This window comes from Balaenoptera borealis (assembly GCF_965194805.1).
Source record: "Balaenoptera borealis genome assembly, chromosome: 10".
Lineage (NCBI taxonomy): Eukaryota > Metazoa > Chordata > Mammalia > Artiodactyla > Balaenopteridae > Balaenoptera > Balaenoptera borealis.
In genome coordinates this window covers 54,244,832-54,272,179 of record NC_138874.1, presented here as the reverse complement: position 1 = coordinate 54,272,179, position 27,348 = coordinate 54,244,832, and the positions used below count along the sequence as shown (strand labels likewise).

General features: G+C 37.2%; 1 protein-coding gene and 1 long non-coding RNA gene across 5 annotated transcripts in view; one reads left to right on the top strand and one right to left on the bottom strand.

Moving 5' to 3' along the window:
• The window catches only part of LOC309636230 (solute carrier family 25 member 16), an 88,733-nt gene extending 65,621 nt beyond the window's left edge, over positions 1–23,112 (top strand). The window contains exons 14-28 of one of the 4 annotated variants that reach the window (XM_082408582.1): positions 833–950; positions 2,401–2,566; positions 4,006–4,200; positions 5,769–5,999; positions 8,858–8,974; positions 9,059–9,168; positions 9,832–9,941; positions 10,573–10,797; positions 16,961–17,154; positions 17,247–17,336; positions 17,421–17,625; positions 19,179–19,268; positions 19,862–20,044; positions 22,124–22,272; positions 22,910–23,112. In XM_082408582.1, the coding sequence (XP_082264708.1) occupies positions 833–950; positions 2,401–2,566; positions 4,006–4,200; positions 5,769–5,999; positions 8,858–8,974; positions 9,059–9,168; positions 9,832–9,941; positions 10,573–10,797; positions 16,961–17,154; positions 17,247–17,336; positions 17,421–17,625; positions 19,179–19,268; positions 19,862–20,044; positions 22,124–22,272; positions 22,910–22,976 (2,250 nt within the window). In that variant the 3' untranslated portion in view covers positions 22,977–23,112. Of the gene's footprint in view, positions 1–832; positions 951–2,400; positions 2,567–4,005; positions 4,201–5,768; positions 6,000–8,857; positions 8,975–9,058; positions 9,169–9,831; positions 9,947–10,572; positions 10,798–16,960; positions 17,155–17,246; positions 17,337–17,420; positions 17,626–19,178; positions 19,269–19,861; positions 20,045–22,123; positions 22,273–22,909 lie in introns of those variants that run through there. The other 3 variants (XR_014249318.1, XM_082408584.1, XM_082408583.1) reach the window with 3 other exon arrangements.
• LOC309636265 overlaps positions 962–27,348 on the bottom strand; it is a 30,418-nt gene continuing 4,031 nt past the window's right edge. Inside the window, exons 2-3 of the long non-coding RNA XR_014249343.1 lie at positions 4,400–4,473; positions 962–1,827 (exon numbers count right to left, since the gene is read on the bottom strand). This is a non-coding gene — a long non-coding RNA (uncharacterized lncRNA). The remainder of the gene's footprint in view (positions 1,828–4,399; positions 4,474–27,348) is intronic.

Here is a 27,348-nt window from a genome sequence, read left to right as displayed (position 1 = left end):
AGGGAATTTCATTTCAGATATTTTTTCCTTTTAATAAGTCCCAGAAGCAGAATCCTCCTCTTTCTGCCTCAGTGCCCGTGAAGGGAAAAACTTAACATAGATGGCCATTAGTTTGGGTTGACTTTCTTGGCCCACAGCCCCAAGGCTCCACCCTGTCATTTATGAGTTCATTTTAATTTTTAAAAGTTTTATTTGGTTACTTATGCTGTATCAGGCAACACAAATGGAGTGCTTAGAAGAAGACATCCCAACACATGCTACATAGGCTCAAATGTTTCTGCTAAGGTGTTTCCATGAACTAAAGGAGCTACTTCTAACTTGTCTTAGATGGTTTCTCTGAAGAGCGCCACATAAACTTAAAGCACTTAATGCTCCCTTCTGCTCTGGAAAAAAACCAGTAAACTGTTAGTAGAGTTAGTCTCATTTAGTTGTCACAGTAACTATGACATAAATAATATGCATTTTAGTGTTTAATCCACTTATTTTAAACAGGGAAAATAGTGTCTGAAGACAACTTCAAAATGTAAAACATAGCTTGATTAGTTTCCCTCTTTAACTTATTGGAGATTATTTACCGTCTAAGAAAAATTCTAAATATTTCTTTTTTGTCTGTGTAAAACTGAGAAGCATATACTATGTTTTGTGGAAATTAAATATTTGACTTTGAATTTATTGTATTACCTTTACTAAATTTGGATCATGTTATTTTCAAAATGGAAATAGCTTGATTCACCTTTTGATTTTAAAATTACAGTATGTATTGATTGAAAAACATGTATGGAAATATAGAAAGTTAAAGTTTTATTTGATGAAATATACCATGTTTTCACAGCTTGTTCTGTACACACTGCTAAGCCAAGAGAGGAGAGCTGATCCAGAGGCTGGCCTGCTTCTCTACCTGAAGACCGGCCAGATGTATCCTGTACCTGCCAACCATCTCGATAAAAGAGGTTGAGCTGTTTTCTCTCAATTTTACTTCTCTGGGTTTTGTTGGTTTGTTTTTTCCTTCAATTTTTGGTGACACACATTGATACCTGACAATTGCTAGGCCTAAACAGGTTGTAATTGGTAAGTTGTGGTACTTTTTTAAAAAAAAGAATTTTAGGGAACTCCCTGGTAGTTTAGTGGTTAGAGCTCCCTGCTTGCACTGCTGAGGGCCTGGGTTCAATCCCTCATCGGGAAACTGGGATCCTGGAAGCCGTGCGGCGTGGCCAAAAAAAAAAAAAGAATTTGAACAATATACTGTATAGTTGAAAACACTATTAACCTTTTTACTACATAAGCTCATTTAGGTCATATTTTAGATTCCATAGTAAGTGATATCATATGGTATTGGTCTTTCTCTGTCTGACTCACTTCACTTAGTATGATAATTTCTAGGTCCATCCACATTGCTGCAAATGGCATTATTTCATTCTTTTTTTACGGCTGAGTAGTATTCAATGTGTGTGTGTGTGTATCACATCTTCTTTAATTTTATTTATTTTATTTTTGGTTGTGTTGGGTCTTTGTTGCTGTGCGCCGGCTTTTCTCTGGTTGTGGCGAGCGGGGGCTACTCTTCGTTGTGGTGCACGGGCTTCTCATTGCAGTGGCTTCTCTTGTTGTGGAGCATGGGCTGTAGGCACGCGGGCTTCAGTAGTTGTGGCACACAGGCTCAGTAGTTGTGGCTTGTGGGCTCTAGAGTGCAGGCTCAGTAGTTGTGGCACACGGGCTTAGTTGCTCCGCGGCATGTGGGATCTTCCCGGACCAGGGTGTCCCGTGCATTGGCAGGTGGATTCTTAACCACTGCGCCACCAGGGAAGCCCCGCATCTTCTTTATGTAGTCATCTGTCAATGGACATTTAGTTTGGGATTAGCAGATGCAAAGTATTATATATAGAATGGATAAACAATAAGGTCCTACTGTATGGCACAGGGAACTATATTCAGTATCCTGTGATAAACCATAATGGAAAAGAATATGAAAAAGAATGTATATATATGTATAACTGAATCATTTTGCTGTACAGTGGAAATTAACACAACATTGTAAATCAACTATACATTAAAAAAATAAATTAAAAATATTTTACTATATAAAACTTTATTTTAAACTTGCTGTCTTACATTCAAGACACTCTGGATAGCTGTATTTGTCCTTAGCATTCAGCCAATAAGACACGAGCTTCACAATATTTACTACTTATGAGATTCATGGTTAATCAAAGAACTTATCAAGTGAACAAAAATTGAAGGAGATATACCAAAATGTTATCAGTGGTTATTTTAGTATAGTGGGAAATATGAATGTTGTTCTTTCCTTTTTTATGTTTTTGAATCTAAAAGTTATATATAATGGAAAAGATATATAATAAACTTTACTTAATTCTTTAAAAACACCCATCCTTTTTTCCCTTATAGAATTATTAAGGCTAAGAAACCAGATGGCATTTTCTTTGTTTCATCGTATTAACAAATCTGCTACTGGAGAGGAGAAGACAAAGCTTGCTCCTTTGCCACAAATAATTGAGGAACAGCAGACCTGTAAATATTGTTCACAGATGGGCAACTGTGCTCTTTATAGCAGGTAAACACACTGTCTTCCAAAAGTATTAATTCCAGTTAAGTAAGTATTCAACTCAGAATGATTTAACATTGTTGGCTGGTCTGGCATTGATGGTTTCATTTTGGTTATTTAAAACAAAGGGAATAGAAAAAAAAAAACAAACACAGCTAGTTCATATTATATAACAAACCTATTTCCTTGGAGAAATAGAATGCTTTTAAAACTTTTTCCAAAAGTGAATATTTTCATCTTGCTGCATATAGTTTCTGGGGAAATGAAATAATTGTAGAACTTATGGAACCTATTTAAGAAAAATGTAGTATAGGCATTGTGAATACAGCTTTTCTTAAATGATATTTCAAGAAATCTTCCCTTTCCTAGTTGATGTTTTAATTTCAAACCTTTTGTAGTTCAAAATAGGGAAATTTGTTCTTCCAGACACTTTGATATGATTCATTAGACTTGTCTTATTTATATATGTCTATTTTTCTACATATGGGAAGTTTATTAGCTTTCTTGTGAGCAATCATATGTATTTACACCTTCATAGCCAGTGAGAATTTTGGAGGAAACAAGAAGGTAGTTAGATGTAAATTCAGACTAGGAAACAAGATCAAATCAGAACCAAAGTTCTAAATCAGCCTGAAAATTCACATAAAGGAGTTTTAAAAGTACAGTTGACCCTTGAACAACACTGGGGTTGGGGGTGGCAACCCTCCCTGCAGTTGAAAATCTTAGAATAACTTATAGGTGGCCCTCCATGTACAAGGTTCCTCCACATTCCTGTATTTAGCCAACCTCAGATCATTTAGTACTGTAGTATTTACTATTGAAAAAAGTCCACGTATAAGTGGACCCATAGAGTTCAGTCCCATGTTGTTCAAGGGTCAACTGTATCGTATCAAAAGATCTCTTAATGGCAGAGACCGTGAACTGTGGGAAATCTGGGCCTATAGTACAAGCACATATTTTTGAACTCTTAAGTTTTACTCTCCATGTTTTGTATGCTATCCTATAATGTATTTGTTTCTATATAAAAATTCAAAATTAATATTAAGCAAAATTGATACTCCGCCTGGTTCTCCATGTTTTTATGTTGACTTTCTTAGTGGCACACAGCTGGATGTACAAATATTGGGATTTTGAGAAATGCAGTCCTACAAAAAGCCGAAACTTGCTACATATAGGAATGAATACTGGACTATAACGAAACGTCAGCACTTGTTAGGGGAACAGTCATTCAAGGCAAAATAATGCAGTATTGAGTTTCTAGTGCATTTTGTTTTGTAAAAAGCCATTTGGCTTATGAAATGTTGAAATCACTTTTAAAGAAAATTAGGGGCTGTGGTTATAAGTTATGATGATTATCATATATGTGTGTTTATTTTAGAAATACCTCATTTCATAACCAGTCAGTGAAATGTTTCATATGCATCTCTAACTTGGAGCTTTATCTTTAGAGCGGTTGAACAACAGATGGATGACAGTTCAGTCCCGACCAGCATGCAGCCCAAAATAAAAGAAGAAACCCAGCATCTAAAACTTAAACACTTAGAGTATTTCAGCCTTTGGTGTCTAATGTTAACCCTGGAGTCACAGTCAAAGCATAATACAAAAAATTACCAAACTATATGGTTAACGCCTGCTTCAGATATGTAAGTGGTCCATTTAATAACAGTAAAACTTCACTAATTTGGATTAGCCAGCGGTATGAAATTTGTAATTCATGACAAACACAGGTTATGTAGCATGTTAAAGCCATGCAGTTTCATATATTCATGCCAACTCCAGATGGCTGTCAGTGAATTGTTTCTAAGTAGAGCACCATTGTTATTTTCAGTAGATTAAATATACCTCGGGACTTCTCTGGCGGTCCAGCGGTTAAGACTCTGCGCTTCCACTCCTTGGGGGGTGGGTCGGGCGGACGACTGAGATCCCGCATGCCATGTGGCACGGCCAAAATAGATAAATAAATACACAAATAGGTAAATAAATAAACCTCAAGAAATCTTACTTAAAAAATTACTAGTGAAATTAAATCCTTTTTCATCAGTGAAAAGACTATAAACTTGAGTATATCATAAGGTGAATTTTAGCATATTGGTACAGTGGAAATTAATGAAGTTTTACTTAATATTTTAAATACTAGCATTTTGAAAGTCTTTATTTTTGTAAGTTTTGGTAGAGATTCACATTTTCTAAAGTGGGTCAATATTGTATTTTGTGAGATCCGTTTTTTTACAAGTTACTTGTGAAGTTATAACTTTGTATATCTTTGCATAGTATATTTCTTTATGTAATATTTAGTTGCTTTTGATCCATTTCTTTCTTTCCAGAATGAATATTGATAATAATGTGACTTTAGACCTTAGATTGTTATTTCCTTAATACTAGACTTTAACACAAGGCACCATTACAGTGGAGAAAGTTTAAGTCGTTTTCAATAGACTACATAAGTACAGTCAATACGTCCAGTGTACGCGCCAGGAAGCTTCTGTAGTATAATAGTAATGCCTGAGAGATTGTAAATGCTTAATGCTTACTTCTAAGAGGCAGTGGACTTATCAATTTGCTTGCCATTGTTTTAGTAGCAATAATTATAAATTCTCTTGTAAACACTAAAGAAATACATTAACTACTTTCTTCACTTCAGGTTCAGAGTCAGGTTATTACGATTTGTCTTCTGTAGTGTTACATGTGTATCAGCACAGGAGGTGGGGTGTCAGTCAAGAATCACAGTGCTGATATGCATGTTGTTCAGAAATCTCAGGGACTTCCCTGGTGGTCCAGTGGTTAAGAATTCGCCTTCCAATGCAGGGGATTTGGGTTCAATCCCTGGTCTGGGAACTAAGATCCCACATGCCTCAGGACAACTAAGCCCGAGTGCTCTAGAGCCCGCACGCCACAACTAGAGAGAAGCCCGCAGGCCGCAATTAAGACCTGATGCAGCTAAATAAATAAATAAATATTTAACAAAAACAAATCCCAGACTGTGGGTGCAACAAGGGAGGTGCTCCCTCGCACCTGTCTAGAGACCTGGTGATGAGAGATTTTTTTTTTTTTTTTTTTGGCCTTGTCGCATGCATGCAGGATCTTAGTTCCCCGACCAGGGATCAAACCTGTGCCCCCTACAGTGGAAGCACGAGTCTTAACCACTGGACTGCCAGGGAAGTCCTGAGAGATTATTTTAAAACTAATTTCTCTTTTTCTTTCTCTTTCATAGGGAGGAGAGTGGCAGCTGCATTAGGAACCTGATTAGAACAGAACATGTAAAGACAGTTTGTGATGGACAATATTTACATAATTTCCAACATAAACATGGTGCCATGCCTATCACAAATCTAATGGCAGGTGACAGAATTATTTTAAGTGGAGAAGAGAGAACATTGTTTGCTTTGTCTAGGGGGTACATGAAGGAGATTAACATGACAACTGTAACCTGTTTATTAGACAGGTAATGAAATGTTCCCTTTTTGGGTGGGGGGGTAAAGCTTTATTGATATGTAAACCTATACCATACGGTTCATCCATTTAAAGTGTATAATTCAGTGATGTTTAGTATATTCACAGAGCTGTGCAGTCAGCACTAAAATCAATTTTAGAGCTTATTCATCACCCCCAAAAGACTCCCTGTATCCTGTAGTCACTCCCCCTGCCCTAGGCAACCACCAATTCCCTTTCTGTCTTTAGAGATTTGCCTCTTCTGAACATTTCACATAAATGGGATCATACAATATGTAGTCTTTTGTGACTGGCTTTTTTCACTTAGCATACTGTTTTTGAGGTTCATCTTCATGTAGTGGCATGTACCAGTACTCCATGCCTTTTAAAAAAAATTTAGATAAAATTCACATAACATGAAATTAACCATTAACCATTTTAAACGTAGAGTTCAGTGGCATTTAGCAATTATCCAACTGCTAAACTTTTGTTTAGTACATTCCATTCCATAGTGCTAATGTGGACTTAATCTTATCAGATTCTCACAACCATGTGTACAGCAGGCAGGACAGACGCCCTGTGTTGGCTGTAAAGCTTATTTCTCCTTCTTAGTACTCCGGGCACTCACCATTTCATTCTCTCCTTTTTTAAAAAATATTTTATTTTTTATAATTTTATTATTATTGTTATTATTTTTATTATTTTTTGTCTGCGTTGGGTCTTTGTTGCTGCGTGTGGGCTTTCTCTAGTTGCGGCGAGCCGGGGCTACTCTTCGTTGTGGTGTGCGGGCTTCTCATTGCGGTGGCTTCTCTTGTTGCGAAGCACGGGCTCTAGGTGTGCAGGCTTCAGTAGTTGTGGCACGCGGGCTAAGCAGTTGTGGCTTGCGGGCTCTAGAGTGCAGGCTCAGTAGTTGTGGCGCACGGGCTTAGTTGCTTCGCGGCATGTGGGATCTTCCCAGATCAAGGATCGAACCCGTGTCCCCTGTGTTGGCAGGTGGATTCTTAACCACTGCGCCACCAGGGAAGCCCTCCTTTTTCTAAAGAAGATGCTTTTTTCCATTTATAGTTGTAAATACTTCATACTTATAAAGTATAACTTAAAACAAAGTGAGTTAATTTAAAGAATAATATTAAGTAAATAGAAAAGTCGGTATGAAAATTTGTGGTAGAAACTAATATCCATGTTCGTTAATATCCATATTCCCTTCTTCCTGGACCCCCAGCCTTTCTTGCATTTAAGTGCCGGCATGCGTCACGTTTCTTAGTGGGTGGAGATCAGTAATTGGGATGCAGTGGAAATGTCCAGGCTTGCTCTCTGCTAATCAGTAATCCTAGTTAAGCCTTAACCAGTCCTAGCCTAGGTTTCATGATATTGGAGTATCAGCTGTGATATTTCTGTTGTTTCTTAGGAATCCCTGCAGTCAGTCCTTTGAGGTATTTATTTGGCACCTAACATGTATTAGGTGCTTTGTAAACCCTTGAGGAACTCATAGTCTTGTGGGTAACAAATAAATAAATATGTTTTTGGTCTAATATGACAAGTGTTTGAATTGATGGGAACACAGAGGAGAGGCATTTAACCCAGTTTTAGGAGGCTCAGGGAAGGCTTTGTGAAAAAGGTCATTCCAGATCTTCACCCTGTGGGTGAATAAGTTAGCCTGATGAAGCAGTGTGAGAGGAGTATATCAAACAGAGGGAACAGGGTGTGGAAAGACCTGATGGTGTGAAGTGGAGTGTTCAGGAAAGTACAGGTAATAATTAGTTTCTGGAATGTAAAAGATAAAGAAGGGAATGATTGGAGAGGTCAGGTCATAGAAGGTCTTATATACCATATTAAGAAGTTTTGACTTTACTTTTTCAGATGTACTGAAGAGTTTTAAACAGAAGAATGATAATAATCAGATTTGCATTTTTCTGTGGACGCACTGCGGAGCATAGAGTTAATTAATGGAGGCAAAACTGAAAGCCGAGAAGTCAGGCACCTGTTGTAGTGGCCCAGGCTTGAGGGGATTGAGGGCAGGGTAGTTTTGACAGAGAAGGTGGAATGGCTTTGAGAAGTATTTAGAAAGTGAAACTGTCTGACATGGGATCCTGCTCGAGTATGCAGGGTTGGAAGAGAGTGAGGGAGAGGGAAGGATCAAGACAGCTGTGTAGGTGCAAGAGCCATTAACTGAGGTCAGGACCACAGAAGAAGGATCGGGTTCAGCAGGGATAAAGAGTTGTTCAGTTCTGAAAAACTGAACTTTCGTAGCCTGGGTTTTAACTAAGTGCAAATAAATATCTTGCTGCTTGCTGGATATCCAAACCTGAAGCCTGGGTGAGAAACAGGGTGGGAGAGGAATGTGAGGTCAGGCCTGAAGATGTAGAGTTGGGATTTAGACCCACGTGGGGGCATGGGACCAGAGGGAAAATGACAAGAAAGAAGAGTACACAGAACCAGGGAGGGGACCTAGGGAACATCATGGTTTAGGGGCTGACAGAGGAGTGGGAGAAGCTGTCGGGAAAGAGACCTGTACTCCAGGCTGGGGGAGGGAGGAGCCATATGCTCAGGATCCTTCTGGGGTGGTGAGCCCAGGCTGAATTGCCCAGGTCGAACTTGCCCAGGTCCAGGTGAGTTGTTAGCAAATGTTGTAGGTTCCCGATTATTAAACTGCTTTGACTTTGGTGCCTTGTGCCTTCCCCTTCTCCCTTTTCCCACCAATCCAGGGCCTCATCCTGTCTTTGGTTGGCAAGTATGTATTAGGGGCTGGTAGCCATTTTAATAGCAATTCTGGATCATTTACTCTTTTAGCAGAAAGCAGCATATTTCTTATACGGACCCACTGACTATGTTAAATGAAAAACATTCATGTACATCTGTTTGCTGTTTTAGGAACTTGTCAGGACTCCCAGAATCAACTTTGTTCAGATTGGACCAGGAAGAAAAACATTGTGATATAGATACCCCATTAGGAAATCTTTCTAAACTGATGGAAAATACTTATGCCAGGTTTGTAACAATAAATGAATCTGAATTTTGCTCCACTTTCCTAAGGAACGTGGAGTAAAAAAAAAAGTTTTTTTTTCTTTTCAGCCAAAAACTTCGAGATTTAATCATTGACTTTCGCGAACCGCAGTTTATATCCTACCTCAGTTCTGTTCTTCCACATGATGCAAAGGACACAGTTGCCTGCATTCTAAAAGGTATGTTATAATCAGCGTGTCTGCATCCATTAATTTTTCTTGGTTCTATTTATAATTTAATCTATATTATAGTCTAGTATTTTAATAATTTTTTTAAAAAATAAATTTATTTATTTATTTATTTTTGGCTGAGTTGGGTCTATTGTTGCTGCGCACAGGCTTTCTCTAGCTGCGGCTAGCTGGGGGCTACTCTTTGTTGCGGTGCATGGGCTTCTCATTGCTGTGTCTTCTCTTGTTGCGGAGCATGGGCTCTAGGTGCCCGGGCTTCAGTAGCTGTGGCACACGGGCTCAGTAGCTGTGGCTCGTGAGCTCTAGAGCACAGGGTCAGTAGCTGTGGCGCATGGGCTTAGTTGCTCGGCGTCATGTGGGATCTTCCCGGACCAGGGCTTGAACCCGTGTCCCCCGCATTGGCAGGCAGATTGTTAACCACTGCGCCACCAGGGAAGTCCTTTAATAATTTATAAACTTGTAATTACAGTTTTTAGACAGCATCTCTTTGGAATTAGTTTACCTGTGACCTTTACTGTCACCATGACATTTCCTTACTTTGAAAAGACGTATTGAAGAACAGACTAGAATAGAGTCAGCTTTTCTTGTAAAATAGTTAAGGTGCTCAGTGAAATTCAACACTCTTTTTCCTGTTATTTTTAAATTTAAATGTAGGTTTGAATAAGCCTCAAAGGCAAGCCATGAAAAAGGTACTTCTTTCAAAAGACTACACCCTCATCGTGGGTATGCCTGGAACAGGAAAAACAACTACAATATGTACTCTTGTAAGGTTATTATTCTTTTGCTTAGAAACTGAATATTTAAATCAGCGTCTCCTCGGTTCAGAGAATGTGATACTGGATATCAAAAGGGCTGAATTTTAAGTCAAAATGCCTTTATTTCAAACTAAAAGTGACATGAGAAATAGAAAACCTAAATTACCAATAGTTGTAATCACCTTGTAGATATCTTGCATGTAAGATTGTCTAAAATCTCGTTCTGTTGTTGTTATATGTATGTTTTCCTTCCCTTTAAAAATGATAAGTTGTACAGAGGCGGTTGAAATAGAGTTTTCTTGAATTTTTTTTTCATGTCAGTAAATTACTGAGCAGTCTTAGAATAATCATAATGATGGCAGCAAATATTTATTGACTGATACTCTGCCAGGCACTAGTCAAAGTGTATTTGTATTCAATTCTATTATGACATATTATTAACATATCATTAATAACATGATAATAATGCCATGTTATTTTCATAAAACATTTTGGCTATATAGTTTTCTAACAAGTTACTTGGCTCAGCTCTTAGATATGCTTCCTATTAAGTTTTCTAACTCTATTCAAAAAATATAGATGTTAAAAATTATCGGGAGTTAAAAGTAATGCTGTTTTCCTTTCTTTTATTCATTATTAGGTAAGAATTCTCTATGCCTGTGGTTTTAGTGTTTTGTTGACCAGCTATACACACTCGGCTGTTGACAATATTCTTTTGAAGTTAGCAAAGTTTAAAATTGGATTTTTGCGCTTGGGTCAGACTCAGAAGGTACATCCAGATATCCAGAAATTTACAGAGGAGGATATTTGCAGATCAAAATCCATTAGATCCTTAGCTCTTCTAGAAGAACTCTACAATAGTCAAGTAAGTACAATTATTGTATAATAATATTGACAGTAATTTTTGTAGCCAGAATGAGGGGAGAAATGGTACTTTGGGAAATTTAATCGCATTGACCAAATTTGCACGTGATTAATTTATATAAACCACAGGACCAGTTTATGAGTTTATAGTTTGTTCTTTGCTTCTGAACTGAAATAAGGTTTCTGGTTTATTCTTCAGGGCTCCCATCTTCTAGCTTAAAATATCCTAGTAAAGGAAAACTCTGTTTCTGTCTACTCACACTTCTGACACTGACTTTGTGGAGTTAGTGCAGACTCCACAGGTTAAGGACTCAGTCCCACAAGACTGCCCCCTACTTCAGTTCTCAATTGCGAGTTCAAGCCTCCTGTGCCCAGCCTGGGGGTTCCTGTGTCCTCCTCCTTGTTTTCTATAATTTGCTAGAATGGCTCACAGAACTCAAGAAAGTCAGTTCATTAGCATAAACTCAGGTATGATGAAAAGGGACTTATGAATAACGAAAGATGTTCCTCTCACCCCATCAATCAGGAAATTCCAAGGGTTTTAGGAGCTCTGTGTCAAGAAGCAGAAGGAAGACCAAATGTGTATGTCTTATTATATTATAGTGTCACACCTAGAAAACTAATAATCAGGATTTTTTAGTGAGTTTGAATTAGAAGTAATGGTATATGAATAGTCTTGTGATAGGTATTTTTAGGCTTTGATATAGAACCTAATTTTTATTTAATGTCTGTATATATTTTTACTGGGAAGTCCTAACTGATATTTTTGTCTTAAAAATTATCTAAAATAGATTTTAATAGACTGTCTTACAACTCTTTTGTCTAATATCTATCCCAATTATTGAAAAATTTTGAAGTGGCTAAGATGTATGTCTGATGTACGTTTTTATTTTTTTTATTTTTGGCTGTGTTGGGTCTTCGTTTCTGTGCGAGGGCTTTCTCTAGTTGCGGCAAGCGGGGGCCACTCTTCATCGCGGTGCGCGGGCCTCTCACTATCGCGGCCTCTCTTGTTGCGGAGCACAGGCTCCAGATGCACAGGCTCAGTAGTTGTGGCTTACGGGCCCAGCTGCTCCGCGGCATGTGGGATCTTCCCAGACCAGGGCTCGAACCCGTGTCCCCTGCATTAGCAGGCAGACTCTCAACCACTGTGCCACCAGGGAAGCCCTGATTTACTTTTTTTAATTAAAGTTTTTATTTTGAGATAATTATAGATTCACATACAGTTGTCAGAAATAATACAGGGAGATCATGTATACCCTTTGCCCAGTAGTAACATTTTGCAAAACTAAAGTGAAATATCACAACAAGGATATTGACAGTGATACAGTCTACATACAGAATAGTTCCATTACCACAAGGATCACTCTCGTTGCACTTTTATAACGATGCCCACTTCTTTCCTGCCTACTCATTCCTTGACCCCTGATAACCACTTTTCTGTTTTCCATTTCTACAGTTTTGTCACTTCAAGAATGTTATATAAGTGGAAATATATGTTATCAAACAAAAGTTCGTGTGCCGGACACACAGTGAGGCCAAACAAACTGAAACGTCAGAGTTTGGAGCAGAGAAATGTTTATTGCAGGGCCAAGAAGGGAGACCAGGCAGCTCGTGCTCAAAAACCTCAAACTCTTTCCAGGGAGAAGTTTTTATAGGCAAAATTTGGGGTGAGGGCTGCAGGGTGTGTATCTTTCTTCTGGTTGGTTGGTGGTGAGGTAACAGGGCGGTGCTCCAGGAATCTTGTGCTCAGCCTGAAGTTACCATCCTCCACCTGGGTGCCGGCCTTATTTCCTGCAGAAGACCTCAAGGGAGCGGGGGAGGGATAAATTGGGAGATGGGATTGACATATACATACTACTACATATAAAATAGGTAACTAATAAGGACCTACTGTATAGCACAGGGAACCCAATACTCGTAATGACCTATATGGGAAAAGAATCTAAAAAACAGTGGATATATGTATAACTGATTCACTTTGCTATACAGCAGAAACTAACACAACATTTGTAAATCAACTATACTCCACTAAAAATTTTCAAAAAAAAAGAACTCAAAGATATTTGTAACATATATTCCTTGAGGAAGAACCAGGATCCTTCTTTAATCCCTGCACTATAGTTTCTTGATTGTTCCTCCTTTGTTTCTGCATCCCCTATTTCCCTGATTAGTAGCTGTTTGAATATGCCCTTTGGAACCCTGGGAAGATCGAGGAGGCTGAAGCCTTTATCCTACAAATAAGAAATGGGGGATCCGGAAAGGCTTTTGTTCCTAGGAGGGCCCCACAAGGTCCTGCTTGGTTTCACATACAGTATGTAATCTTTTGGGATTGGTGTTTTTTACTTAGCCTAATGCTCTGTAGATTCAGATTATTACATGTATCAATCAGTAGTTTGCTCCTTTTTATTGGTGAGTATTGTTCCATAGTATGGATGTGCCACAATTTGTTTAACCATTCACCCATTGGAAAACATCTGGATTGTTTCCATTTTTTGGCTCTTACAAATAAAGCTGCTATAGACATTCATGTATAGGGTTTTGTGTGAACATAAGTCTTCATATCTCTGGGATAAATGCTCAGGGGTGCAGTGTCTGAGTCATTTGGTAGTTGCATGTTTAGTTTTAAAAAAATCTACCAAACTGTTTTCCAAAGAAGCTATAACATTTTACATTCCCACCAGCAAAGTGTGAGTGATTCTTGTCAGCATTTGGTGGTGTTACTATTTTTCATCTTGGCCATTCTGATAGGTGTATAGTGATATACAGTGTGAGAATGTCTCAACTTCCCCTTCATTCCTGAAGGATAGTTTTGCTAGTTCTGAGTAAATATGTAATTCTTTTCTTTTATACTGGGAAAATATTCTGTCACTTTCTTCTGGCTTCCATGGTTTCTGATGAGAAATACGCTGACCTTTGAATTGGAATGTTTTTCCTTATAGCAAGGTGGTGTTTACCTGGGCTGCTTTTCAGAATTTTTTCTTTTCTTTACTTTTTAGAATTTTAATTATGATATGTCTTGTAGTAGATTTTTTTCTATCATGTTTGGAGTTTTCCCAGCTTATTGAATCTATAGATTTAATGTCTCTTGCCAAACCTGGGACATTTTTAGCCATGATTTCTTCTAGTGCTTTTTCAGCCCCTCCCTCTTTCTTTTCTGCTAGGACTGTGAAGACACGAATGGTGGATCCTTTATGTCCTGCAGGTCCATGAGCCTCTGTTTAGTTTTTGTTTTTTCAGTCTACTTTCTGTCTGTTATTCAGACTGTATAATTTCTATTTTTCTATGTCTTTGTTCACTGATTCTTTTCTCTGTCCCTTGCTATTGAGCCTATTCCATGATTTTAAAATTCTAGTTATTCTAGTTTCAGTTCTAAAATTTCTATTTGGTTCTTCTTTTTACCTTCTGTTTCTTTGCCAAGACTTTTATTTTCTTGAGATTTTATATCTTTTTCTTTTCATTCAAGTGTGTTCATAATTGTTCACTGAAACATTTTTATCATGGCTGCTTTAAAATCTTTGTCATATAATTCTAACATGACTGTCATCTATTGATTGTCTTATATTCATTCAGTTTGAGATATTTCTGGTTCTGTATATAATGAGTGATTTTTGATGAAATCTGAACATTTTTGTATTGTGTTATTTAAAACTTCTGTTTTAGCTGGCTTCTCTAACACTACCCTGGTAGGGCAAGAGGGTATGCCAGCTGGGAGCTGAAGTCCAGGATCCCTACTTGGCCTCTTTTAATGCAGAAGGTGACGGGCTTCTCATTACTGTTGGATAGGGGTGGAAGGAAGTCTAGGCTCCCCACGTGGTCTCCATTACATTGCCGGGTGAGGGTTACTACCAGCCAAGAGGGATGAAAATCCTGGCTTGACCTTCTGTGACACCACCCCAGTAAGGTATTGGAGTGCCTTATTCCAGCCTCAGGCAGGTGGAAGTCTAGGATCCCCCTTGACATTTGCTGGCATTGGTAGGGGGGCGAGGTCATAATTTTTTGTTTTTGTTCTTTTAGATTTTCTAAAATTTTTATTAGATTGAACATGTGTTTTTTTAAAATTTTTATTATTTTTTTCTTTTCCTTTATGGTTTATTACAGGATGTTGTATATAGTTCCCTGTGCATACAGTAGGACCTTGTTATTTCTCTGTTTTATATATAGTAGTGCGTATCTGTTAATCCTACACTCCTAATTTATCCCTCCAGCCACCCTTTCCCCTTTGGTAACCGTAAGTTTATTTTCTATGTCTGTGAGTCTGTTTCTGTTTTGTAAATCATTTCATTTGTATCATTTTTTTAGATTCCACATGTAAATGATATCATATGATATTTGTCTTTCTCTCTTTCTGGCTTACTTCACTTAGTATGAAATCTAGATCCATCCATGTTGCTGCAAATGGCATTATTTCATTTTTTTTATGGCTGAGTAATATTCCATTGTATACATATACCACATCTTTATCCATTCATCTCTCGATGGATATTTAGGTTGTTTCCATGTCTTGGTTATTGTAAATAGTGCTGCGATGAACATAGGGGTACATGTATGTTTTCAAATTAGAGTTTTCTCCAGATATATGCCCAGGAGTGGGATTGCTGGATCATATGGTTACTCTATTTTTAGTTTTTAAAGGAACCTCCATACTGTTCTCCACAGTGGCTGCACCAATTTACATTCCCACCAACGGTGTAGGGGGGTTTCCTTTTCTCCACACCCTCTCTAGCATTTATTATTTGTTATTTGTAGACTTTTTAATGATGTCTATTCTGATCTGTGTGAAGTGGTACCTTGTTGTAGTTTTGATTTGTGTTTCTCTAATAATTAGCAATGTTGAGCATCTTTTCATGTGCCTGTTGGCCATCTGTGTCTTCTTTAGAGATATGTCTATTTAGGTCTTCTGCCCACTTTTTTTTTTTTTTTAATAAAGGAGATGTAGTTCTTTTTTTAAAAAATTAAATTAATAAATTAATTTATTTATTTTTGGCTGTGTCAGGTCTTAGTTGTGACATGCAGGATCTTTGTTGCAGCATGTGGGATCTTTCGTTGTGGCGCACAGGCTCTTTGTTGTGGTGTGTGGGCTTCTCTCTAGTTGCCGCGCTCAGTCTTCTTTCTAGTTGTGGCATGCAGGCTCTCCAGTTGAGGCACGTGGGCTCAGTAGTTGTAGTGTGCGGGCTTAGTTGCCCCTCGGCATGTGGGATCTTAGTTCCCTGACCCGGGATCAATGCAGTGTCCCCTGCATTGAAAGGCGGATTCTTTACCACTGGACCACCGGGGAAGTTCCTTCTGCCCATTTTTTGATTGAGTTGTTTGTTTTTTTGTTATTGAGTTGTATAAGCTGTTTGTATATTTTAGAAATTAAGCCCTTGTTGTTCTCATCATTTGCAGATATTTTCTCCCCGTCTGTAGGTTGTCTTTTTGTTTTATTTATGGTTTTCTGTGCTGTACAAAAGCTTATAAGTTTGATTAGGTCCCGTTTATTTTTGTTTTTTTATTTCTATTGAGGCCATGGTTTTTTATGTGGTGTTTGGCTAGAGTTGAGTGATTATTGTATAAGTTTTCTGTCTGCTAGGCTATCCCTTTCCTGTTCCTTTGGCTTTTGTTGGAGCTTCTTTTGGTCTGCATGCATTGGCATTCCTGTGTTCCTAGTCTTATCAGCTCCAAATCTGGGATAAGTGAGGCAAAAGGAAAACCCAGGGAACTGTCGTGTTCCTCGTGTCCCAAGGTTCCTAGCTGGTCTACCTTTTCTTCACCTTTCAGTCTTTATGTTTATAGTTTTATATTTATATAATGTCCAGGGTTTTTCATTGTACTTTGTGGGAGGAGTAGGGAAAAGTACTCCATCTTCCCAGAAGTAAAGTCTTGGTTGACATTATAAAAATAAATTCATTAACTTACTGCCTCTTGAATGTTTCAGATTTCCATTTTGAAATATCAAAATTTGAGCACTGTTATAGTGTCTGGAAAATTAACTTGATTTTAAAAAATTTATAGTAAAAAATTAAAATTTTTTGCATGCTATAAGTGTTTCTGCAGTAATATTGGGGGATTCCTGTTTTGGGGGGCAAAGAGTTCTTTTTTGATCTTTTAATTTCAAAAATGGGAAAAACAAGGTGTATTTCTTAGACATATTAAACAACTGATCTATTTTCCCTATTTGTTTTTAGCTTATAGTTGCAACAACATGTATGGGAGTAAACCATCCCATATTTTCCCGTAAAACTTTTGATTTTTGTATAGTGGATGAAGCCTCTCAAATTAGCCAACCAATTTGCCTAGGGCCACTTTTTTTTTCACGGAGATTTGTGTTGGTCGGGGATCATCAGCAGCTTCCTCCCCTGGTACTGAACTGCGAAGCAAGGTAAGCAGACGTTGAGGTTTCAATTTTAAACTAGATTCTTTTTAAGGGACAGTTTCAGTACACTGATAAGCTTGAACTGGATTTGTTGACAGAGCTCTTGGCATGAGTGAAAGCTTATTCAAGAGGCTGGAACAGAATAAGAATGCTGTCGTACAGTTAACCGTGCAGTACAGAATGAACAGGTATTTGTGTAACAGTGTCAGCTACGAGTGATTTTTGTATTTGTGTTCATCACTAAAACTAAAATTATTTTGTAATTCCCTTAGTAAAATTATGTCCTTAAGTAATAAACTGACATACGAAGGAAAGCTGGAGTGTGGATCAGACAAAGTGGCCAATGCAGTGATAAACCTACCTAACTTTAAAGATGTAAAGCTGGAACTGGAGTTTTATGCTGATTATTCTGAAAATCCTTGGCTGGTTGAAGTTTTTGAGCCAAAAAATCCTGTTTGTTTTCTTAACACAGACAAGGTAAAAAACAAAAAAACAAACATTTTCTTTAGTTTTTCTCCTTTTGCTCTATTATTTGTATTCCTCAGTTTTCAGTAGCGATTGCTTCCTTAGAGCTTATCAGTTAAAACTAGTGTACTTCTTGTACTTTAACACAAAAGAATCTTTTCTTTCTATAGACTCACTGTCTTTGGGAGGAGGTTTATTCTGGTGATTGATAGATGTCAAAATTGACTTTTGAAGTAAGAAAGCTAGAAAGTGAACTCAACTGTATAATTACATTTCCTCGAAAAGAAATTGGCATTGATATTGTCAAAGGTCTGGGTTTACAAATGGACAGCAGATACAATAAATTGATGTCCTTTTGAAGACCTTTTTTAAAAAAATAGACTTTATTTTCTAGAGCAGTTTTAGTTCCACAGCAAAACTGAGCTAAAAGTACAGAGATTTCCCATATATCTCCTCCCCCCACCGTATGCACCTAAAGATCTTTTTGCAAATCTGTCATTAAACAAAAAATCTGCACAAGGACTTTAAATGACTTGAGTCTTATTTCTAAGAACTAAGAACAAATTTTTGACCCTATGTTCGCACAGTTTGTTTTATATAGTGCTTCTCATTATTGATCTGGAAGTCTATGTAAGTTCAAATAAAAATATAATGACCAATTATATGTATGCATGTTATTCTAAAATAGTTATATCTCTTGTTATTCAAGATGGGTGGAGCCAGCTGGTTGTTAAAAATAGGGCCTTACCATGTGTGTACCATGGTGGAATTTTCATTCTCTTGGAAATTGCCTTAGTGTTTCAGGGTGAAGAATTAACACCTAGGGGCAGGCAGGCTCTGGGATATTTAGTCACATAAACTGATCTCACAAATGACTGCTTTTATAAACCACAACTCTAATTTATTAGTTATAATTTACCATTTTTTAACCTCACCAGTGATTGTTTAGATTCTTTTTTGCTACTCACATTTCCTCTTTCTTGGCATCAGGATTCCAAATAATATTTATTCCAAATAAATAAGTTTCATTTATTCCAAATAAAATTAATCAAGGTTACTTAGGAATGATGTAGGAGCAAAACAATCCTTTGAAAGTTCTACTAGGTATGGTAGAACCTGGGGAAACTTATCGCTCCATTATTTGTATAAAAATCAACAAGAAAATGGAAAGGGCACAGATATAAGAGCCAGATCTAAGTTTGAATCCTAGTGCCACGATTTATTGTGAAGCTTGGGCAGGCTACTCATCTCTTCTGACCTTTGAGTCCTATAAAATGGGGGATAACACAGTAAAGTTTGTGAAGCCCAGTGTATGGTCGGCTTTCATAGAGATTTTAGTATGAACTCTATGTAGCATGTTTAAGATGGGTTGCCTCTGGGTGGCTTTCTGAAAGTGACTAATATCATTCATTTTTGTTAATTCTTTTACCTTCAACTTTAAGATGAAGATATTTTTCATCTGTTTCCACATGTGGTAGTACCATCTCTATGGCCACCTGTGTACTGACAGTACTCTTAACTTCAGAGATTGTTTTGCAAGCAGGATGCATATTTTTTCTATTTAGGTTCCAGCACCAGAACAAGTTGAAAAGGGAGGTGTCAGCAATATAACAGAAGCCAAACTTGTTGTTTTCCTGACCTCAATTTTTATTAAGGTAACATAGAATTTAATTTTGAGGGCTAATTAATATTAAGGTACAGAGTAATAGAATATTAGAATGCAAGGAACTTTAGATCTAAAGTTAACTTTTGTTTATTAAGATAAAGAGGAATGAAGCCTGATTGTTTTTATTTTGAGAACATTTATCTAAGACATGTAATTTTTTATACAGTAATGGCATTTTGAGTTTCCATTTAGGATAACTTTTTGTAACATCAGATAATTCTGATTGTGTCAATTTAGTGCTGAAGTCAGTATGATTGGCAATTGGAAACATCTGTTGTAAGGGATAGCAGAAAGTGAAAGTACTTTTTTTGGTATGGCAACACTGTTTTGGTGGCATACAAACCATTATACTGCCATGAACTTCTAAATATCAAGGGAACAATGTTTGAGGAAATTATTTCATTTCAGGAAATGTGGATGTAGCCTTAGAGTGAATTCAATAATTGTATTTACTCCTTGTGATAGGAACATGTATTGTAAACGTCAATTGGGCACATTATGTAAACATTTAATAAATTTAGTAAAGCTTAAATAACAAAAGTCAGGATTTTTTCACTTTAAATTGTGTTCTTTTCTGTTTAGGCTGGTTGTAATCCCTCTGATATTGGTATCATTGCACCATACAGGCAACAGTTAAAAGTCATCAATGATTTATTGGCACATTCTTCTCTTGGGATGGTCGAAGTTAATACAGTAGACAAATACCAAGGAAGAGACAAAAGTATCATTCTAGTATCTTTTGTTAGAAGTAGTAAAGATGGAACTGTGAGTTAATTGTATTTTCTGCTTTGTTGTCTGATTTGTATTTTATATTTGTTTGGGACATTATTTACCTCTCTTTTTTTTTTCCTCTTTTTTAATTGTAAAAAACACATAACATAAAATTCACCTTCTTAACTATCTTTTAGTGTACAATTCACAAGTATTAAGTATATTTACAGTGTGTGCAACACATCTCCAGAACGTTTTCATTTTGCAAAACAAATTCTATACCCATGAACAATTCCCTAATTCCCACTCTCTCCTTTCCCTGGCAATCACTTTCTGTCTCTGTGACAAAGAATTTGACAGAATTTTATGAATTCTGTGAATTTTCCATATAAGTGTAATCATACGGTATTTGTCCTTTTGTAAGTGGCTTATTTCACTTATCATAATGTCCTCAGGGTTCATCCATGTTGTAGCATGTGTCAGAATTTCCTTCCTTTGAAAGGCTGAATATTATTCCACTGCATGTATATACCACATTTTGTTTATCCATTTATCCATCAGTGGACGTTTGGGTTGCTTCTACCTCTTGGTTATTGTGTTTGGAGCATTTTAAACATATAGGCTTCCCTAGATATACTTTCAAATTTATAGATAATTCCAGGCTTCGTTTTTTTTTTTGCGTTTTTATCTCTCCTTGACTCATTTTTCTTGACTATGCGATACCTTCATATGGTTTTTAAGATACACGTAGTAGAGGGACTTCCCTCGTCATCCAGTGGTTAAGACTCCACACTTCCAATGCAGGGGCTGCGGGTTTGATCCCTGGTCAGGGAACTAAGATCCCACATGCCACGCTGCGCAGCCAAAAATAAATAAATAAAATAAAATACACATAGTAGAAAGTCTCCCTTCTTCCCTGTTCCTCTACTCAGTTCTTACCCTCACAGATAATCACGTTTGGTTTTTTGGTTTGGTTTTGTTTTTTGGTAACCGTCTAGGTTTCCTTAAGCATATGCAAGCAGATATGAATCAGTATTCATATTTCCCTCCTTTTTTGCACAAAAGGTAATATATACACTATTCTGGACTTTGCTTTTTCCACTTAACAGCTTGGAGATCTTTCCATGTCATTACACAGAGATTTCATTCTGTTCTTACAGATGCATAGATTTCCACTGTATATATGGGTCACGGTATATTTAACCACTCCTCTGAATCTTCTACTATGCCAAGTTTCTATTACTGTTAAAAACAATGCTACACTGGGGCTTCCCTGGTGGCGCGGTGGTTAAGAATCCGCCTGCCAATGCAGGGGACCACGGGTTTGAGCCCTGGTCTGGGAAGATCCCACATGCCGTGGAGCAACTAAGCCCGTGTGCCACAACTACTGAAGCCTGCGTGCCTAGAGCCTGTGCTCTGCAACAAGAGAAGCCACCACAATGGGAAGCCCTCACACCGCAACAAAGAGTAGCCCCCACTCGCCGCAACTAGAGAAAGCCCGCGCACAGCAACGGAAGACTCAACGCAGCCAATAAGTAAATAAATAAATAAAATCTATTTTAAAAAAAAGAAAAATAATTAAAAAAAAAAAGAAACGGAGAGCTTGTTTCATAGATTAAAAAAAAAAAAACAATGCTACACTGAGTGGAGATAACTTCAATTCTTTTTTTTTAAAAAAATATTTATTTATTTGGCGGTGCTGGGTCTTAGTTGTGGCACGTGGGATCTTCGTTGCTGCGTGCGGGATCTTTAGTTGCGGCATGTGGGCTCCTAGTTGTGGCATGCGGGATCTAGTTCCCTGACCAGGGATCGAACCCGGGCCCCCAGCATTGGGAGCACGGAGTCTTAACCACTGGTCCACCAGGGAAGTCCTAACTTCAATTCTTTATTATATATATTTAATATTTTAAAACTTTTAATATATTTTTATTGTATGTATTTAATAATTTAAAATTATGGCTAGGATATCATACCCACGATAAGATACTTGAAGTTGGCACTGTGGGCAAGTTTTTCCAACTGTCTGGATTTTAAATGTGTTGATGAATCTTTTTTGCAGTATACGTTTTTGAAAACTCAAAAAACTCGAATAAATAAGAAAACTCAAAGAACGAAAATTACAATTTCTTTCAGCTTGGTGAACTGTTGAAAGATTGGCGACGTCTTAATGTTGCTATAACCAGAGCCAAACATAAGCTGATTCTCCTGGGATGTGTGCCCTCACTAAACCGCTATCCTCCTTTGGGGAAACTACTTTATCATCTAAACTCAGAAAAATTAATATCCTTTTTGTTTTATATATGGTCACATTTGATTGTGCTATTGTGAGTACTTCATTTATGTATTTGTATAAACTAAAACTCAGTGTCTCGTGTTTCCCATGGGCATATTTCAAAAGATCTGATTCTGCAAAGGAAAGAGAGAAAACAATTCACAGGAAGTAATTTTAAGCAAAAAGTGAAATAATGAAGGTGGTGGAGAAGGATAGTTTGTGAAATGAGAAAGGGGAAAAAAAGGGACTTGATTTTTTGCCCTAGGAACAGGGTGCATGTTTCCTAGAATACATCTAGGAAAACTGGTTATCCCTTCTGGTTCCTCTCCCCTCAATTTACAACCTTTTTAAAAAAAAATCTAGGACAAAGTATTATATTTAAAAATGGAGATTATTACTTGTCATATTGTATTAATAGATTATTTTAAAAATAGATCATCTCTTTAAAAAATTATATGTAAGTCTCAGGCTAAGATATGTAAACCATATTGCTTAAGTATATTATTATCCATAGAATGCCATAAAAATCTTTAAATTTTTTTAGCAGCCCTGTAAACCAAATTACAGAATGTTAGATAATAATGTCATATATGTTTTTATGTAATCCCACATTGTGTTAAATATATCTTCCTTAATTTATTTTACATCATTGATCTTCCATCAGGAGAACATGAAAGTCTTTGTCATATATTGGGTGATTTTCAAAGAAGATAAAGCACTGTTTTCCTTGCTTTTTCCAAACCATCATGATCTTCTCCAACTGTTGCCTATTTATAATTTGGATATGCTGTAAAATCAGTGCCTGGTTACACTGTGAAGATAACTTTTATCCCAAGGGTAAGAAATGATGTAAATATACTCTTTCAGAGTTCCAGTTTTTTTGTTTTATTTATTTTTTGGTATAACCTTGTTAAACATAAAGTTCTATTACCATATAAAATTTAACATAGTATTTTTTTAGTACAGGTGTACCAAAACTGAAAAGTCTAAATTTATAGGTATTATAAATGTGTTTTTGTATGATCCAGAGTTTGATAAATTTCTACCACCTTTTAAAGATGGGGTGAATTTTTCAATCTGAGGTTTAAATCTTTAAGTCTAAATTTTCAAGATTAATTTGATCTTTTAGATTTTTTATCAGAGATGTTTTCACTTTAAACCTAGTCTTTTAAATTATCACTGATAAATATATTATTTCTAGTTAATTTCTGATTCTCCTTACTCTCCCACTTGTTATTTTCACTTTTCAGTATTCTAGTAAAAGAAAATAATTCCTACTGTTCTTTTGAGAAGAAATTTTGTTTGCTGAATTGATGACAAATTAAAAAGGTGTATTCCTATTTTCACTTATTCATGTTCATATGCCCCTTTGTTTTAGGGCATTTCTCAATTTTCTCTTTTGGTATAAAAATGTTTTGTAAAACAATTGCCTCAAAGTGTTTGATTACTTATATTGTGACCAATTTTAACCTTAATGTATCCATCTTTGGCAGGGAAATCTCTCATTTCTCTCAAATTTTTTCTTTTTAATGAACGTTAAGTGTGTTAAAAATTGCTGCCTCTACCTCACATGTTTTTAAAAAATTATTACTTGAAGATTTTATTAAATAAATTGTTTTCTTACTGTTAGATCTTACTGTGTCAATTATTAATACTAAATAATAATTAAGTTCAGGGTTGTCCACCATTTTTTCCAGTATTGAGAACTGAAATACTGATAATGCTCTAAAGCTGAAACCAAGGAGTGTTGACATTATAAAGAGATTTATGAAGGACACACAGGATGGAGTTGATCATGGAGATACTATGGATTAGACAGGAAAAACTAGGAAGTTTACAGAGATAAGGCTTAAATATTGGTTAGATATCATGAAGTTATATAACAGGAAGGAACTGAAGATAATTTCAGTTCCTGGGAGTGAGATGAATAATGTAAATTCTTTTGGTTCAATCAGTGGTTGCTTTACAGATTTGTGTGGCCTGCAGAGCTCTGTGGAAGAAGAACCCAGGGACGGGTTCCGTGTTTCTTGTCATTTGGGACTCTGTCTTGATTACAAGAGTCTAGCCACTTAGTTGAAAGAGTTAGGATTCGTCTTTTATATATAAGATGCTGTGAGTTGGAGGCTTGGGGTGAGCTGTAAGTTAAACCCAGACTGGGCCATCAAATTGCTAATAGTGCAGTTTAAGTATGACATCCATGCCAAGGACTAAGACAGCAGTGGCTACCAGTCTCTAATGTTATTGGGCAGTCACTTTGTGCAGGTCCAGATCAAAAGCACCATTAGCCTAGACAAGGTCTTCCTTATAGTGTGAAGCCAGGATGTGATGACAGTGTAGCCATTCCAGTGGCCCCATTCCTGAAAATCAGTTCAGAGTTCCTGCCTCCTTACCTCTCTTGCTGCCTCCTCTGATTCCTTTCTTTTCTTCCTCGTCTCTCACTCTCTAGAGACAGATCTTTCCCAGAGCTCTATGTTTGGTCTGGTCCTGTTCTCCCTCCTTGGACAGTCACTGGCTCCAACCATCACCTATGTAGCTGTTTACCAAATCTGTATACCCCGCCACGTCTTCTGAATTCTAGTTATATCTGTGTTCCAGCTCCTGCCTTCAGAGTCAGTTCTGTGAGCACTTCCGAGTCAGCACATACAAAATGTAAATTTCCATCTTCATCTAATGCCTTCCTCTGTAATCTCTATTTCTGTCAAGGACACCATCTACCTCACATTTTCTGAGTTTAAAAGTCTTGGCATAATTTTCTTTCTTTACATTTTTTTTCCTGTCTAATTATAGAGTAGTACATGATTTTAGTGAGAATTTCAAACACTACAAATTTTAGAAAATTAAACTTCTTTGTAATCTTATCATTTAGTTATAACTACTGGTAGTTTGGTGTATGATAATCTGGACTGGTGCTTAAGAATAAAAATTGCCACAACCCACAACGAGAAACACATTTTGCATCATGACTCAGCATGAACATATGTATGTGCATGCACCTTAAACAGTACTTTAACAAAATATTTACCCTTTTTATATGTGATATACCCTAATATTTTACACTATTCCATTAAAAACAAAGCTGGTTGCAGGCCTTCCCTGGTGGTGCAGTGGTTAAGAATCTGCCTGCCAGTGCAGGGGACACGGGTTTGAGCCCTGGTCTGGGAAGATCCCACATGCCACGGAGCAACTAAGCCCGTGCACCACAACTACTGAACCTGTGCTCTAGAGCCCGCAAGCCACAACTGCTGAGCCCGTGCACCGCAACTACTGAGTCTGTGCTCTATAGAGCCCGCGTGCCACAACTACTGAATCCCGCGCACCTAGAGCCCGTGCTCCGCAGCAAGAGAAGCCACCGCTATGAAGAGGCCCGCACGCCACAACAAAGAGTAGCTCCCGCTTGCCACAACTAGAGAAAGCCCGCGCGCAGCAACGAAGACCCAATGCAGCCAAAAATAATTAATTAATTTAAAAAAACAAAGCTGGTTGCAACCTACTAACATTCTTTCATATCCCACTAATAGTTTGGAACGTGTGGTTTGTAATGGAGGTCATTCTCCAATATTTCTTTGCATATTTGTTCTAATGTACTTTTTTTTTTTTTTTTTCCTCTGGCCGCACTGCACAGCTTGTGGGATCCTAATTCCCTGACCAGGGATCCAGCCTGGGCCCATGGCAGTGAAAGTGCAGAGTCCTAACCACTGGATTGCCAGGGAATTCCCTAATATACTATTTTTGCTCTTCCCTATACATGTCTTTTTTCTTGTTTGTTGTATCCTCTATCTATATTTGTCTATTTCTCCAATACCATTTATGCAACTTCACCCAGACTGAAAGACTAGTACGCTACCTTCTCCAAAAAACCTTTCCTGATATTTTTTCCTTCCAAAAAGAATTATTTCCATCTTTATATGTAGCTTTATACCACTTACTGCTTTTTTTAGCAGTGGTAATAATATGTAGTATGCTTTATAATTTTCATAGATATTCTCTCAATTGAATTAAACCCTGCAGAGTACCTAGCATAGATATTTCACGTTAGCATATGGCTCTGGGCAAGTCATTGTTAGAACCCAGATGTTCTGATTAGTAATTCAGCCATTTTCCCAGGTACTATGTGTTTCCCATTCAGTGTTGTGTACATTTTCCAGGTGCTATACAAATGTTTAGAAGCATTACAATTGTTGGGAATTCCCTGGCAGTCCAGTGGTTAGGACTCCGCGCTTTCACTGCCAAGGGCTGGGGTTCAATCCCTGGTCAGGGAACAAAGATCCCACAAGCCGCACAGTGCAGCCAAAAAAAAAAAAAAAAAGCATTACAATTGTTACTGTAAGCAAATCACATCTCAGGCCAGCTGGAAACCTTGTGGCATGATTTGACAAGCTGGTCTATGTAGATTCAATGGACAGCTTTGCTCATTAAAAAGACTGCTTGTAGCTAAGAGGATAGGCCCATCCAACTTCACTCAAGTCACCACTAACCCTTGGATGATTGGGACTCATGATCCTGGAAAGTATGAACCAAGATGGACCCAGGGGGTGAAGTCTGCCTTTCCTGACTCTCAGCTCTTGTATAGATACTGCTTTGGCTTATTATGAAAGATTTTTACATAAAAATTATTTTTAAGGCTTTAACTAGCTTACTTTTTATGATGAACTTTAAAACATTATTATAAAACTTTTAAAAACACACACAAAAGTAGTATCATGAACTCCTATACACCCATCATCCATATTCAACAGTTAGATTTTGCAGCAATTTTCTTCAACCTTTTTTTCTTTGCTGACATGTTTTAAAGCAAATTTTAGACATCATTCAGTTTCATCCCTGTATTTCAGTATGTGATAAGTTTTTAAAAAACAGTATTTTGTTACATGATTATATCTGTACGTTTAAAAACCTAGATTCTTAGTACATCAAGAGCTCAGAACAGATTAATATTCTAGTTTAAACCTATTAAGTATTGCCAACAAACACATGAAAGAATGCTCAACATCATTAATCATTAGAGAAATGCAAATCAAAACTACAATGAGATATCATCTCACACCGGTCAGAATGGCCATCATCAAAAAAATCTAGAAACAATAAA